At 43.3% G+C, this 16,127-nt stretch overlaps 1 protein-coding gene across 1 annotated transcript in view; it reads right to left on the reverse strand.

The window, feature by feature from the left end:
* Positions 1-16,127, reverse strand: part of sspo (SCO-spondin) — a 77,232-nt gene that overhangs the window by 4,965 nt on the left and 56,140 nt on the right. The window contains exons 105-115 of the mRNA XM_070986093.1: positions 15,944-16,082; positions 15,439-15,635; positions 15,105-15,275; positions 14,818-14,945; positions 14,550-14,704; positions 11,866-11,912; positions 10,551-10,715; positions 8,953-9,161; positions 7,772-7,867; positions 2,320-2,380; positions 1,538-1,668 (exon numbers count right to left, since the gene is read on the reverse strand). Coding sequence (XP_070842194.1) covers positions 1,538-1,668; positions 2,320-2,380; positions 7,772-7,867; positions 8,953-9,161; positions 10,551-10,715; positions 11,866-11,912; positions 14,550-14,704; positions 14,818-14,945; positions 15,105-15,275; positions 15,439-15,635; positions 15,944-16,082 — 1,499 coding nt within the window. The remainder of the gene's footprint in view (positions 1-1,537; positions 1,669-2,319; positions 2,381-7,771; positions 7,868-8,952; positions 9,162-10,550; positions 10,716-11,865; positions 11,913-14,549; positions 14,705-14,817; positions 14,946-15,104; positions 15,276-15,438; positions 15,636-15,943; positions 16,083-16,127) is intronic.

The raw sequence follows: 16,127 nt of genomic DNA on the forward strand, positions 1-16,127 counted from the left end.
GCTAAAATGCTTGAACTCAGTTAATAATTATCTGTTGGTTCATCGCTCAGATGGACAGAGAGACAGTTAACATGTCAAACTAGTAAAAAAAAACCAAGAGAGCTAAAACACAATACAAACACAAAGTTGGGAATTGGATAATAATTCAGCCTTTTTTGGAACTCCTGAAATACAAAAACCCAGCCTGTTTTGCATGATAGAAGGCAGCTTCTTGAAAGGTGTACTCATGTGTCCAATTAGTGCAGGCGGAGTCCCAAGCAGCAGAGCGACTGTGGAAAAGAACAATGGATGGGAGCACACAATGATAGATAATGGGGGAGAGGCAGATGACAGGAGGGACGGAGTCCAGGATCCAAAACTGAGAGCAACTTCTGCTTTGAAGCAGCAGCTACTAGTGCTTCACACACTTTGAAACAGCGTGTGTGTTTGTGCATGCGTTTAACGGTGGTGGGAAAGAGCACGTGGCTCCTGTGAACGCATCCCTGCTTCTTCCAGTCCCGCTGATCAATGAAAAGGGAACTTCCCTGTGCTGCCTGGTCACTGGTTACCATCCCCGGTTGCCACAGTAACAGAAGGTAATGACACATTTGGCTGAGCTGATGTTTATTTTTACTAATCTGACCGACTGTATTTTTACAGTGGAGATGTATGGACGCCAAGGAAGAACAAAGTCACCATGGTGATGAAGTGATGAGCCCGCTGCGTTGCGAGATAAAAAAAGACAACAAGTGAAGGCTGCAAAGAAAACAGGTGAAGAAAAGCTGATAGAATCACTAAAACACGTGACCGCTGTTCAAAACATCTATATTTAGATCACTGGCAGTGACTCGACTATTGAATTATGTATTTTTATTTACCTGCCTTCGTGTGTATAACTCACTGCAGCTGGCAGAAGGCAGAGCTGTCGGAGACTGTTAGCTGTCCCCTGTTCGTCTGTGAAGACGTGAGATTACGGCAGGTGCGAGCAGCTGAATGGGGCCACATGTTTGACTTCGTTTTGTTGTGCAAAACTCTCTTAACACCCTGATGCCAGGTCGTGCTTCAGGAGGGAAACAGATGGGCAATTTGGCTGCACAGTGTTCGCTGAGGCAACAATGCTGATTATGTTCTTGCGTACTATGAACAATATTATTAATAACAGTTCGTGGCTGAGTCAGGATTTGAACGGCCAAACCTGTTTTACTGCTTTTCTGGCACTTTGTATCCAACATGTTTATTATTTAAGGTCGGCAGACATTCCTAATTAAATGAATGCTGCAGAAACTCCAAAGTGCACAGGCTGAAACGGCACTATCTGATTAGACGCAATTGACTGTGCAGCCCTGATGGGCAATTAGCAAACAGTAGCAACCAACAGGCTTTTCTGTTCCAGTTCTGGTCCCTTTTAGTCCACTTTGCTGGCTCTATGGTTCTTTATGGTGCTGCCAGTTGATCTTGAGGTCAAAGCTTGTCAATGATGCCTCATGTTCAGATAGCAGCATCTCCTGTGTGTGTGTGTGTGTGTGTGTGTGTGTGTGTAGATGTCTCTTCTGCGTACCTCCAGGATGACATCAGTCCTCGACAGGCAGCGTCCCCTGCAGAAGCTGACCTCCACGTTGTCAAGCCGACAGTCTCCCTTGGTGATGTTCCTGACCTGCACATAGCGGCGACACTCTGGCACAGACTCGCCTGACAGACGGGCAGAGAGGAGGACGAGGAGGGAGGAAATGAGATGGGGAGCAGTAAATGGGAAACACAGAAGGCATGGAAAAGCAGATTATGAGAAACCAGAAGCTAAAAAATGGAGAAAGGGTTTTTTTGTGTATGCATGAAAAAGCAGGAGGAATAAGACAAAGGAAGAGACAGAGCCAGAGAGCACGGTGACATTGCCATGCTCCCTCACAGCATGTGACATTTCCTCCACTGGGAGACAGATTAAAGCTCCAATGTAGGTTAAGTAATGTAATCTCTCACTAATTGTGGACTGCAGTGCTTGGTTTTTTGCCTGCTATAAAATTAACTATAGAACACTCAAATGAAAGTCATGACATGGAATAAAAGGACCCACAGTGATTTTTGTATGTTTAAGATTTGTGTGTTTAGATTGTATTTCAATTGCTCCATTTCTGTTACACAACCAAAGATAAAAAAGTGGAGCTTCTGTGTGTCTTTGTTATAATCACATACTTCACATCATTTATCTGTCTCTTCCAAAAGTTGGTGCACGTTAATTCTCTCAGGTTCATTTATTTATTCAGGGAACAATGTCTGCTTTTCAGACCTCAAATATACTGAACACAGTCTGTAAGTTGAGTTGCGCATACTGTGTGTTGTACTAACCTGGAAACTGCTTCCTGCAGACTGGACAGCAGCTGCCTGGTTCCTCCACCTTGACCTCCCCCTGAGAGAGAGATAAAATTAGTTGTCTTTTCAACATTTTATGATCAGTCTCAATGAAAACAACACAGGTGCACAATACAACAAGTGAGCAGAAATAATCTCCAGCACCCTGTCAACACTCAGAGTCAATTTATTGGATAGTTCTGTTTGAGCATCACAACTTTTGTCATTCATTTACATCCTTCAAAAGGACAAACAAGACATGAACACATACATTACATGGCAATCCATGTAGTAGCAGAGATATTTCAGTCTGTAGCAAAGTGGTTGACCAACATTTAATTAAAAAAAAATAAAAAAAACTCCACAACACTATGACATACCAGTGGAAAACTGTGTTAAAACAGGTCATGCAACATCAGTCCCTGTCCTCACCACCCAGAGCACTACTGTTTTTCCTTCTAGCCTAATTTTGACTTTGACCTGGGGCACCTTGGGTCATGAGGACCAGGGCTGAGATCTAGCATAGATGTAAGCAGAGGAGAGGAAAGACAGAGAGACAGAACATCAGACCACCTTAAAGATGGAGGAACAGGAATTAAAAAGGCAAAACGTGAGACATAAAGACCAAAAATAGCCAGAGAGTAAGACAGTGACATCAGGACACAGCAGACGTAGACAGAGGGAGCAAAGCTACTGAGGGAGAGAGATCCAGAGCAGTCCGGAGACAAGCAGGGTGTCCTGTGGTGTCCCTGTCTGAGAATAGCTTCTGTGAGCATGCAGAGTCACACACGCACTCTCTCTCTCTCTCTCTCACACACACACACACACACACACACACACACACACACACACACACACACACACACACACACACACACACACACACACACACACAGCCTGACAGCAGGCTTCAACACCAGCCTCTGCTCAGCCCTGAAACGACACCCTGCTACACCCTTTCTCTACACACTTCTCTCTCCTGTTCACCCCAAAGACTTCTCCTCCCACTCTGCACTGCTGCCAGCCTTCCCTCAGAGAGGGAGGGAGTCCACTAACTTAAAGAGCGGGAGATCACGAAGAGGACCATTTTAAGTCCTTCGAGTTAAGAGTCTGTATGTTTGCATCTGTGTGTGTGTGATGTGGCAGAGGGTAGATACCATGTGAAATGTGGCTTCCTGCACTGGGTTGTAGCAGCTATGTGTAAGTTGATTCGTAGCCCAGTTTGAATGTAATTTCTAACTTGAGGACAAAATTTACAGGCTATTAACATTTCAAAGGTTGCACAAGCTGAAACAGTTCCTCCGTAGATAAGTTCTAACTTCAGTCTTCCACCTAGTCTTTGGTACGTGTAGGGTCCTCTGTACAATAGTGGCTGGCATAGAGCATTGTTTTCAAAGGTGGGATAACTCAGAGGATGGCTGCTTTGCACCTTCACATTTTCTGTGACAGTAAACAAACTAATGTGAATATAGCATTATTCTATGACAGAGGGCTGGCAAAGCTGGCAACTTGACTAAATCTGACATGAGACTCTTAACATTATCCTGCTGGCAAGCACATATATAGGGTTAATTAACTTTCTAATGAACAGTTATTTCTAACGGTTTGCCAGTACAGGCTATCATTAATGTTTGTTATAACGTTACAATTTCATCTGCCAGTAATGGTGTACCAGTATATTTCCCTGTGTTGTTGATGGGTTCACCACTGCTGCAGATGAAGGTTCCATATTTATCACCTGATCACAATGCTTTGTCCTAGTCTGACTCCTTCTGTCGCCGTTTGTTAGCTATTTTTAGCAGTCAGCTCTTCACAATTACAGTGTTCAACAATGACGACTGGGCACGAGAAGCAACAACACTGCATTAAGTAAAGCCAGTGACACAGCTTTAGGATCATACTAGCTTCAACGTATTGTTTCGAGAGGCCTCACGTATTGCTGGTACAACAGGACACTGGTTATTTCAAAGGCGAGGACGCTTGGCATTGAGAGTACACGGTATAGTAAATGGAATTTGTGTTGTCTACAGGCTGTGAGACACGTTAATGTGTCTGGTACAGAAAAAAGTGTTTGGGAGGAAAACATCCTGATAGAGTTTATCACCAGATATAATAACAAAACCTTTAATACATAACCTTGGAAAGGTGCTCCCAGCAGAGAGGTGGAGGCACGCTAACAGATTTCATCTTTAAAAAAGCAATGTGCTTAACTGTAGGCTGACTCCTAAATAACAGAGCACGCTGACAGTAACCAATTCTCAGCCTGTCTGGAGCGGGAACACAGGGCATTAAATGACCTTTTCATATTGGCCAGAATAAGGACTGCTTTCACAGCCGCATAACTCAGTGCAGCCGGCGGGAGGCGAGGGATTTGAGAATGCAAGCAGAAATAGTTACACAGCTCGAGCCCCTCCAGAGACACGGGGCACCGGCGTAAAGACCTGGGTACACCACAAGTGAAACACTTAGTAGACTGTCTACTTTTGTGGAACTCACTGTGTAATCAACCTCTCCTTTAAAGTTCTGGATGTCAGCAGAATGTATTTTTACCCCGGCCTTTATACAGCGCTGGTGCGCTAAAGATATAAATTCAGCTTACTGTGTCAAGGATGAGACAGAGTTTTCTACTGAGACTTTTCTCCACTTCATCACCATGGAGATAAGATGTTTCTTTTTTTAATAAATGTTAATAAGTGTTAATTAGTGCATAGTTTTTAATTTAGAAGGTTTGTACACTAAAAGTACAGACAAGAATATTTTCGACCTTGAAGCATGGAGCCATGCAGATAGCTGTATATTCATTTATCCAGGTTTTGAGACAAGAGGAGCCAAGACCAAATCTATCTGAATGGCTTGAAATTTGAGTGAACTGGCCCTTTAAGCATGGGACAGAGTTGCAGGAGAGAAGAAGCTTTGCAAAAGGACGTTTGGGTAAAAAAAAAAAGTCGCAATTTTTTTTCCAAAAACATCACAAGGACAGCCTCCAGCAATACTTATTCAACACTGTTGTACCCTTCTCATCTATTTCTGTCTAACTGGACAGGATCTGTATTTGTGTGGCACCAAAAGTTGCACCTGTCTCAAGGACTATAAAAATGTATTCATATTTCATGGAGTTTATTTTTTCTTCATCTGCCTCCAGTCGTACAGAGTGCATGCATAATTGACACGCAGCTCGCCGTCCCCTGCGAGATGAGCTGTTAACCACTCATAGGCAGATGACTGAGCATTGTCTGTGAGTTGAAAGCAGACTGTTTTTTCTGTGAGAGGACTGTCGCAAGTAATGACAAGCACGCACTGATACACATAATCCCTCATGCATGATTTACCCAAACCATAAGAAAAATTTTGCTGCAAAAATTGATTGTTGAATATTTCAAATCTACAGATGATACTATACTGGACATGTAATGTTCGGAAAGCTGACTCACATTTTCAGCTGTAATTAAACTTGTGGTTTACATATCGTACATGGTGCCATACTGGATAAACTCAATTTTGCTTAATGAGGAAACTAGATCACAGTGTTTGATGGGAGGTGGAGGGCCATGGTGAAGGAAAAAGTGCAGGCTTGTGGGAGGTTCGGACAGTCAGGTATTGATCCACCTCAGCCAGCGCCTTGCAGAGAGCATCCCACATATTCTGAAGAGAGCAGAGCCTTTTCTCCCTCGCGCAGAATAATTGAGAGATGTTTGTGACCAGCAGAGACGCTGCGTGAACTGCACCAACCCGGGGCAGCATTGCAGTTGAATGGACTGATGTGTTTGTCTGAGAGACTGATGGTTCATCTGTATGTGAACCTTCATCTCCATTTATCTGTACCTGGATGCAGTAGGTGCACACGTAAACACACACAGACACAGACACAGACACAGACACACACACACACACACACACACACACACACACACACACACACGTTGTGTTTTTATCACATTGCATAGACTTACATTCATTTCCTGGAGCCTTACTCTAACCCTAACCACTATCTGCCTGTTCCTAACCCTGTGCCTACCCTAAACTTACCTAACCCGTAACCCTGTCCTCAGTCTGCACCCTAAAATTTAATGATTTACATTAAGGGGACCTGCATTTTGTCCCCATAAGGGAGGTCAGTCCCCACAATGTGACTGTGTAAACAGATTTTTGTCCCCACAACATGATAAATACCAGGTCACACACACACACACACACACACACACACACACACACACACACACACACACACACACACACACACACACACACACACACACACACACACACACACACACACACACACACAAATAAACAACTGCAGAAGAGCAAACAGCTTGCCTTTCTCAGAAACTACAGAAAATGGTGAAGTCTGGAGTTTTGCACTGTGCTTTGTGCAGGTGTCTGATTTCACCTTTGTTCCATCATAATTCCACAAAATGAGCTGTTACTATCATAATTAACAACACAGCTGTTGGGCCAGTTTACTTGTTCAAACCTGCACAGAAATAAATTTAAGAGCTACCAGGATAATTATGACATGATACAAAATGAAAAAAAATATTCTCTCTAATCTTTGCCTCTTCTCTTATCATATGCTTGATCAGTTTCACCTCTCTGGGCTTTTATCGAATGGACACAGAAAATCACGCTTTGAATGAACTCTCCAACTCGCACACATCACTCTGTAATCAAGACCTGGAGGTATTAAGGGGTTATAAGCAAAAAAAAGAGTTGGGATTCACTGGCCTCATTTGCCACAAAACTCAGCATCTGTGGTTTGATGAAGTCTGGTGCAAGGACAGATCAAAACTCTCTGTGCAACAGCTGCACCGTACAGGCTGGCTGTGAGACGAATCAACCTCACAAAGAGACACACAGACAGTATCGTTCATATGCTCCTCCACTCGTAAATGACTGCATGTGCAGAAGGTTAGTCAGTATTTCTTAAGGCCGGATGGTTATTAATGACATCTAGAAAGCATGAACATAATGCAAAATGACGATACACACTTTGAATCAACAGAGATTTGTCGGCTTGTAGACGTTTTGGTTCTACTGTTTCTACCGAGGCAGCTATCCCTCTATGGATGTATGAGACCTTTGAGAGCAATGATGAAAGAAAGAAGCAATATTTACAGGGTATTTGCCTTGATTGGTATTTGGGATTATCCAAAAACTCACATTCCCGTGTAGTCATTGAATCTATAAACAGTTTCTCAAGTGATTTTCTACAAAAATGTCATCATGATAAAAATTACTATTGCATTATAAAATGACACATTCTGTGCTTTTGGTCAGACCACCCACTTGTAACTCCTCTGAATGTCGGATCTTTGAAATAAGTCTTTAGAAACATACAAAATAATTGTGCCTAAACGTGATCAATAAATGTCACATTCTGTAGAAAAAGTACAAATGCAAAATCAGACTGACATCGAGTTAGTGCTTAACGTCAGCGTGTGTGTCTCACCTCGTCGCAGTGGAGAGGCGGACATCTTGACTGGCACAGTTTTTTCCCGTTCACGCAGCGGCATGACAGGCAGCCCTCCTCCCACTCCGATCCTGCCTGGCTCACACACACACAAACACACAAAATATCTAGATTCACTCACTAGACTTTTGAAAAGCAGGTAATAATGCCAATGATAACAGCCTGTTAGTCTTTCCTTCACACACACTCACACCTCTGTCTCAGTCAGCACAGGTTTGATTAAATGCAACTGGTCATATCTCAGCATCGACTTCAATGAATCCACTAAAGCTCTGGCTGCACCCTTGTGCATAATTTAGGTTATGGGGGCCCATTATGATGCTGTAATTATAACAACACATAATACAGACTCCATTATATATTTTATGTGTGTGTTAGCTATGGGAGTCATTAACAGAGCTCAGTTTTTATCCGTACAAAAGCACCCATTAGGGAGTTCCTTTGTGGCTCACACTGAGCCATTTGGCACAATATTCATGAGGTAGTTGATTAGAAAACCATAGAGGGTCTTTAAATGGACATTAGTCATTACCAGCTGACAGACACACAGAGGGAGAAACACAGCAGAAAGAAAGAGACACATAGGAACAAGACTGAGAGGGGGTGATGAGGGGAGAGAAAGAAAGAGAAAGAGGGGATGAAGAGAAGAGGGATGGAGAAAGATCATTTACGGATCCTGCAAAGAAACCAGAAGAGGGACTAGGGAGAGATAAAGCAGAGGTATGAGAGGAATGAAAGAGAAAGGCCTGAAGAAGAAAGATCAAAAGGGGGAATCTGACCACATGTCAGTGAATGATTAATTCTTATAATCCTATAATATCCCCCTCATCATAAATAATTCCTGGCAGGCTTGCCAAGTTGCGGTCCAAGTGCCGGCTTTCTACGGCACTTCCTCCATAATTGATGAGGCTGAGGGCTGGAGAGGCATTGTGGTGTAATGTGGCCCGCAGGGCATGTCACTCATTTTCTAATAGGCCCTTCTTTATGAGTAAATAACACAATGGGGATGAAAAGGAGGGAACGTAAACAACATGTGATTGGTAAGGTTCAGACAAACGCCATTATGAGGCAGGCACAATGGGTACAAGCTGCCAAGTTAGCTGGGCAGCAGATGTCTGTTTACTTTGGGTGTAAGCCAGTGTGTGTGCGTGTGTGTGTACCTCCCGCAGGATGCCCTGGTCATGGCAGGGGCAGAGGGCAGGGATGACACACACGCCCTCCGTGTTTCGGTAAAGCCCCTCCCGACACACGCAGCCCTCGGCGGAGTGGCTGCAGTTGACTGGAGAGGAGTAAATGTCCCGGCAGCTCCTCTCGCACAGCGGGACCTCCTCGGATACACTCCTCCTCCACTGCTCCCCAACAGGACATGCTGCAGCGGAGGAGGAGGGGGAGGAGGAGGAGGAGGAGGAGGAGGAGGAAAGGCAAAGGAATGAAATAAGTGAAAAAATGTGTCAGGGAGGAGAGGAAAAAAGTGAAGCAAAATGGACAGACAATGAGTGCATTGAAGGTGCAGTATTAATCAACATGACACTTCAAATTATTTTTTCTGTTTCTCTTCCTTGCTGTGACATAAACATGATATTTAGTAAATTACATGCAATGCCAATTTCCCATTCACTAAAGCCCTCTCCTGAACAGCAGGCCTGTCAAGCTTTGGACGTCTCTCCAGTCCCACCTGGACAGGGCTATAATAAGAGTGCAACTTCACCCAGTCTCTCTGCACTGCCAACTAGAGGTGACAATATGGTTTTTTTCCAGGCCCCGTGCTGCAGTGTATGGTAGAACTGCAGCATCAGCTAACTACATTATTTGTGGGGTTAAAGGTCATGATAAAAAAAAAAAAAAAAAATCTCTGTTCATAAGGAGCACATCCACTGGGGAGTATTTCCCTGCTGAATGGAAGACCAGGGTGCTGTCAGAGTTGAGGCTAAAATTAGCAGCTCTGTCCCTCTGTGTATTGGATTTGGGAAGGTTTACATCCAGCGGCTCCTGGACAGTGTTACCCAAGATATCACTTCGTTTTCCAAACACATCAGTTAATCTTCATCCCAAATGTCTGTCCTCTAGTAACATGAAGGTGAAAACATTCTGTACGTACTGAAGTTTGTCAGCAAAGCAGCCAACCAGGTTTATGTTACAGTGAGTTTCGGTCTTACGCTTGTCCTCATTGGATTTATATCACAAGGACGAGCTAGATCTACATTGCAATACAAGAGCAATGTTGTTTCTTTGTTTCCATGTTTTCAATATGGATCATGGAGACCGATGCTGACTTTTTGCCTGGGATGTGCAGTTTTAGCCACAGTCTTTTAGGATTTTACCATGTGCCATGCATGTGCTTCATCTGCATATTTATGACCCCTTTACAGGATTCTCATTTTAAAACAAGTCCACTGGAAACATTCATATAACAGGTCAGGCGGAGACAGTATTTTCAACCAACTCATGAAGCTAAAATTAGCTTAATTAGCTCGCTATAGCTAAAAACATCTCCCAGCAACAATTGTCAATCGCCAGCTGGCAACATTGACAGTCAGTGGTTAGAAAAGAGAGTCCTATGTTTGTTAACGTGTGTCTGAGATCACGGGCCCATTGCTCCACTGTTATCACCGTAAATTGCGCCTGAGCCGTGCAAGAACAGAAGGTTTGACAGGCATAAGAACAGTTACTAACAGGGACTTTTACGAGAAGCTTTCCATAAATACTGATGTCTTTGTTATTATCCCTTATGATGATCAGCTCCCCTCTCCCCACTCACCACAGTCAGGGGCCACGCAGGTCTTGATGCGGTGGTCAGGGCCGTTGCACGGGGCCCCTCCATACTGACTGGACTGCAGGATGATTCTGGTGGAGCTCTGTTGTCCCGTACCACAGCTTGCTGAGCACGGACTCCACTGGGACCAGCCGGACCACTCACAGTCCACTGCAGGAGGAGAGGATGGGAGAAGACTATAAACACGTGATGTCAGGGTTCATCTTACCTTCATTTACCTGAAGCAGAAGGCAGCAGATAGAGAATAATTCTCCTTTGGGCACTGTTCTCCAGCTCTTTCAAATAAAACTACAATGACAGGTATTATGCCTTTTTATTAAAGCCATTTGTTAACTGCAACACCTACCTGAGATAATGTTGAGATTGGCAACAGAACAAAACCCAAATGCCCCAAACCCCAATAAATTCTCACCACAGACTTATTAAAGTTTTAGTTTTGATTTTAGAGGTCTGTCTTTCAGAAAATAGAGCATCAACAGGAAGAAGAGATGGACAACCACGAGGAGAGACGAAAACAGGGAGGGTGAAAAGGAGAAGGCAAGAAAAGGGACTAAAAATGTTCATGTGATAATTTCATATATATTTGTGTAATTCCTCATTCCACATTTACAATATTGACTGTCAGAAGCCAAACCTGTTAAAAACACCTGCGTCCCATCATGAACGAGTGCATGAACTGTTCTCTTATCAATGCTAACTGCTCTGAACGGTGTTAATAAAAGATGCTTGATACTATTTTTACGGGCTGACTGCGCCTTCACTACCACGGGCGCTTTGTTTATTTGTTCTGACAACACGACTTCTGTTAAACTGAAGTTCTATTGAAAGCTGTGGGAGGCAACACTCCTTAAACACTCCAATCAACACTGTTCTTAGCAGAGAGGAGGATAAAAAGCACTGCTGATCAGACGATGACAGATAAAAACCTGGGTCAAAGCACAGAGCTATTCACACATCCATGTCTCTTATGAGGACATGAGGGGTTGCACTTTCTGACAATTGACTCCTCATTATCTCCCAGCTCGTTCTCACCCTGCTAGTTCAAGATGGTATCGTGTGTTTACGAAACAAAAACCCAGTAATGGCCTTTGTAGGCTGTGATTGATGTGGCTGTCACTCAGTTATTTGAGCCAACTGTTGCAGCAGCTGTTACTAACTATAGATAGCTTGACATATCTGTCATGGTCCTGACAGGACAACCAAAGATTATTGTTACTGGTGTTTTCATTGCGAAAACAGAGAGGCCCCTATAAAGTGCAAGAAATGCGTTGGGTAACAGCTGTGACAGAGCATCACTCACCGTCACAGAGCTCGGAGGTACAGTTGAACACTCCTCCCTGGCACACACTGGAGGAAGGTAGAAGGAGAATCAGGTGAGGGAAGTAACATGAGGGACAAATCAGTATTAGCTGATATTATTGGACACTGAGACACCAAAGCAATACCTTCATGTTACACAACTGTGGACATCAGACTATATTTAGTGAGTATCAAAACCACCGTGAGGGAGATGAAATGACTTACGGCATGTCTGCAGAATGCCAGACTATCTGTTACAGTAGATATCATAGTACCAAACTGGATTGTTGCTGACTGTATGGGCGAGGCAACGAAATTAAACTCTGCTGATGCTCCATAATGCAAAAATGCAACTAAAAAAATGTTTTACGTCAAAATATCAGTTAAATTAATTGTGGCATCTTGGTGCATTTATCAGAAATAAATCAGATGATGGTCAATCTGATAGTGGGACTGCTTGTGTTTAAGGTAAAGCTTCCAATAAAGCCATGTGAAGACTGTTGGAAAGCAGTTTCTTACTTATCCCTTTGGTCAGCTCTCACTTTCACTTCAGTAAACTTGTATACATGTTTTTTCAGAGAACTTTATGCAGTTGTACCCCCTACTGTTTGCACAACATGTCTGACAGTGAGGCTGTAGTATGTGTTAATCTTTTACCATGATCACAGTCTCCCTTTGCCTCAACGTAATGTCACTTAATCCATAGAGGTAGAGGATCAGAAAAGTCAATTATTGGTTGTTTAATCACCACATAGGTTATTTTAAAGGCCTTGAGGACTTTTTTTAGATCATACATAACATACAAATGACACAAAAGTCTTAAGAACTATGATTATGATGACATCTTTTCCTGAAATTAAAATGTTAGACATCAAATTTTAAGTGTTTTCCATTGACTGAAAGAATCAGAGACTGCGTATGTTCATGAAAATATTAGCAAATTATTCCAAAGTGATCTGTGTGTATTAGCAATTGCTTGATGCATGTTGCATCGTTCATTCATATAATGAAGCCAAATGAGATTAACAACTGGTATTTCATAAAGGAAAAGAATGAACTATATAATTGCGTACTGTCCCAAGGTATTAAAAATGAAAGTGACACATAGTCACACAAATAGGATATATTACTAAGAATTTCTTTCATAAAAATGTTTTTTAAAGTGTTTTTTAAGTTACTGTAAGAGGTTCAGACCCAATGATGCTGCATGGTCCCAGTATGAAGTGATGAAATTCTAAATTAATGAATGCAGGGGGGAATTCTCTTGCTGCATGCCAGACTATGTATTTTACTACATACTTAAGAAATTATTAATAAGAAAAATGAATGTCTGTTTCACGTGGAGAATAATAACGTACTGGGAGGACATTTAGATGAATGAGAAGCGCAGCCGCTGTCACAAACGAATCACAGTGTTCTTTAGAAGAAAGGAAAGGTGAATACAATGAATTGATTCAGAGGCAAAAAGTGACAAACAGATAAGGAAATAAAAAAATAACAACACTGATGAAAAACAATTCAAGTCACCTCAGCGTAAATGTCCAAATGAAACAAATTTAAATCATCATAGTTCATCAGTCACTATGTTCAAGCTCACACAGCCATAATTCTCCATCCACTCTGTGTGGTGGTAATGGTGTTTATGTTGTCCTCACAGTTGTCTGCTGCCAGTAAGATATTTATGGAGTCGAATTTAATATCAGCGTCTCTTCCCTGCCAAAACCTTCTTTCTCTGCCGTCTTGGCACTATTTGCAGCAAAGAATTTTTTAGACAAAACTGACACTTGCATATTGCATGAACCTTACCAAATCCCGCAGTACGCATGGTCAAACATGCTTATCACATCTCCTCCTGTTTGTGCTCTCCCCTCCTGAATGCATAAAAAGATAAGAGGCCTACTCTGGGACTCGGTTACTGTGCACCAGTTCAGAGGCTGTATTTCTCAAGTCCACATACAATTTATTAAAAAGGCTATTCCAAATACAACCAAGAAGAAGCATATTAGGCTTAAGGACACATGCAGTGTCCATCAGTATCATCCAATCCACTGTGTGATGCCTGGTTGTTTATTGTGTCCTCATCTCATTAAGTTGGGAAATATTATGTGAGCATGTCATATTTACCAGGTGTTTGCACCCTGGTGGTCTCTGATCAGCGCTAGTGTGTCACTTGGAAACCAGGGAGAAACTCAACTGTCTGATGTTGGTTCCAGCCTGAATATGTTGTGAATTACATGGAAATGGAACTTTTATGCATAGATTTAATATTAATCATGTGTCCACTGTGTATTTAAGTGGAACTAGGTTATGATGGAACAGGTACCCTGCAATTTAAAGGGAACATGGTCATAAAGTTCACGCTCAACAAATTGACAATTGAAGGGCCACCGAAATGCATACAGTAAACACTATTTGTCAGTGTGAGGCTAGACTCACATTCTGGGACTAGGCAAGGGCTCAGCCTGGCACTTACGTCCGCTTTAGAAGCTCCTTCATGGACCACGTCATTTAGAAGATCTAGTCTCTGAGCTAGGAGACTCAAAGCTACTTAAGCAGGCCAGATCCAGATTGTTAGATAGTAAGGACAGCATGGTCATGTTGTCTGGCTGTTGACAACATGACCCTTCTGGCTTGAGGAATGATTCAATCAGTGAATGAATGATGAAACTGAGTGTAGCGTATCACCATGTGTTGCAGAGGTGCTGAATGGCCATTCCAGGTGGCAGCAGAACTTCTGTGATCTCCTCAGTGCTGACATTCCAGCTTTGGTAACCGGCTGGCAGGGACAGCGGCGAGCAGGGACAGTCAGTGCGGGACACACAAGAGCCTTTGTGCAACACCTAAGAGGAACAGAGCGAGGCCAGGAAGAGTCAGATCTCATTGGGGTAAAATAAAATTTTGTCACAGCTATCCAATCACACACACATAAGCACACAAACTGAGGTGTACAGACCTGTCCAGGAGGGCAAGTGCACCCAGGGGTGCAGGGTCCAGGTAAACACTGAGTGTGTGGCCATAGGTCCTCACAAGTATATGGACAAGAACCTGAACAGTCACTAAACACCTGCCCGCTGGGACACTCTGTATCACACATAGACAAATGAACATACAATGAATCAGATGATGTCTCATATATATTTCAATACACAGACACAGTGTGTTTTGTTTCTATGCATACTTTACAATCTATGCCTTCAGTGTGTGTGTGTGTGTGTGTGTGTGTGTGTGTGTTTGTGTTACCTGGCAGGCAGCTGTTGGTGTTACAGACAGTGTGCTGTTCCAGTGGTCCAACACAAGCCGTCCCACCTGGCTCTGGCTCTCTAAGGACTGTCTTGTTCCGCATTGACAATCCGCCACCACATGTGGTGCTGCACTCACTCCAGGGTGACCACTCGCTCAACACACATCCCACTGGAGAGAGACGGAGGACACAGATGGACAAATGACAAGCGACAAAAAAGAAAACTTTCAGTCAAGTCATACGTGTCTTTTTAACACTAGGTTGAATTTGCATGATGTTAGAAATTTTGGGACACTCTCAGTTGTGCATGTGAGCACTTGTTTCACGTCTGACCTGGACATGATGGCATATCACAGCTCTCTGTCTGCTGGGTGTCGGCACAGGATGGACCGCCCTCTGTGTCCTGGCAGAGGCGTGTCCTTGTCCTCTGGCCACGTCCACACGAGGCTGAGCAGGAGCTCCATGGGCTCCAGGGCTCATACACCGGGCAGGGAAGCTTGGTGCACACCAGAGTGCCATTCTCACACACACTGCAGATGGTGGAGTGTTTAGAGAAGTGAGATAAAAGCTTGGCATTTGGCTCCAATCCACCAATGAAGTACAAAAAAAGAATATGATGAACCAAGTCAGTAACTAATCTAGGTAGCCTCGGCATGCTTGTTACCAGCTTCATGAAACCAATGACCAACTGAGCTGGCAGCTGATCCAGAGGGTTGCTGGTTGCATGAGTGACCAGCTTGGTTAAATAATCGGTCAGCTTCTCATTTCTCAGCATCGGCCTCACACCAGTTTGAACCATCTTTTCTGCAAGCTCAAACTAAAACGAAGCTATTCTTACCAGGTGTTACAGTCCATGGAAAGCTTCTCTTTAGGGATGAACTCCAGCGTCCCGTTGCCTGATGGGATACCACAGCGACATTCTGTCACTGGCACACAGTGGCCATCCTGCAGCAAGTGTCCCTCTGGACACCGACAGCCTGAGAAATGAAAGAAGAAAAATGAAAGAGAAGAGAGATTTTTTT

This window comes from Chaetodon trifascialis, chromosome 18 (assembly GCF_039877785.1).
Source record: "Chaetodon trifascialis isolate fChaTrf1 chromosome 18, fChaTrf1.hap1, whole genome shotgun sequence".
Classification (NCBI taxonomy): domain Eukaryota; kingdom Metazoa; phylum Chordata; class Actinopteri; order Chaetodontiformes; family Chaetodontidae; genus Chaetodon; species Chaetodon trifascialis.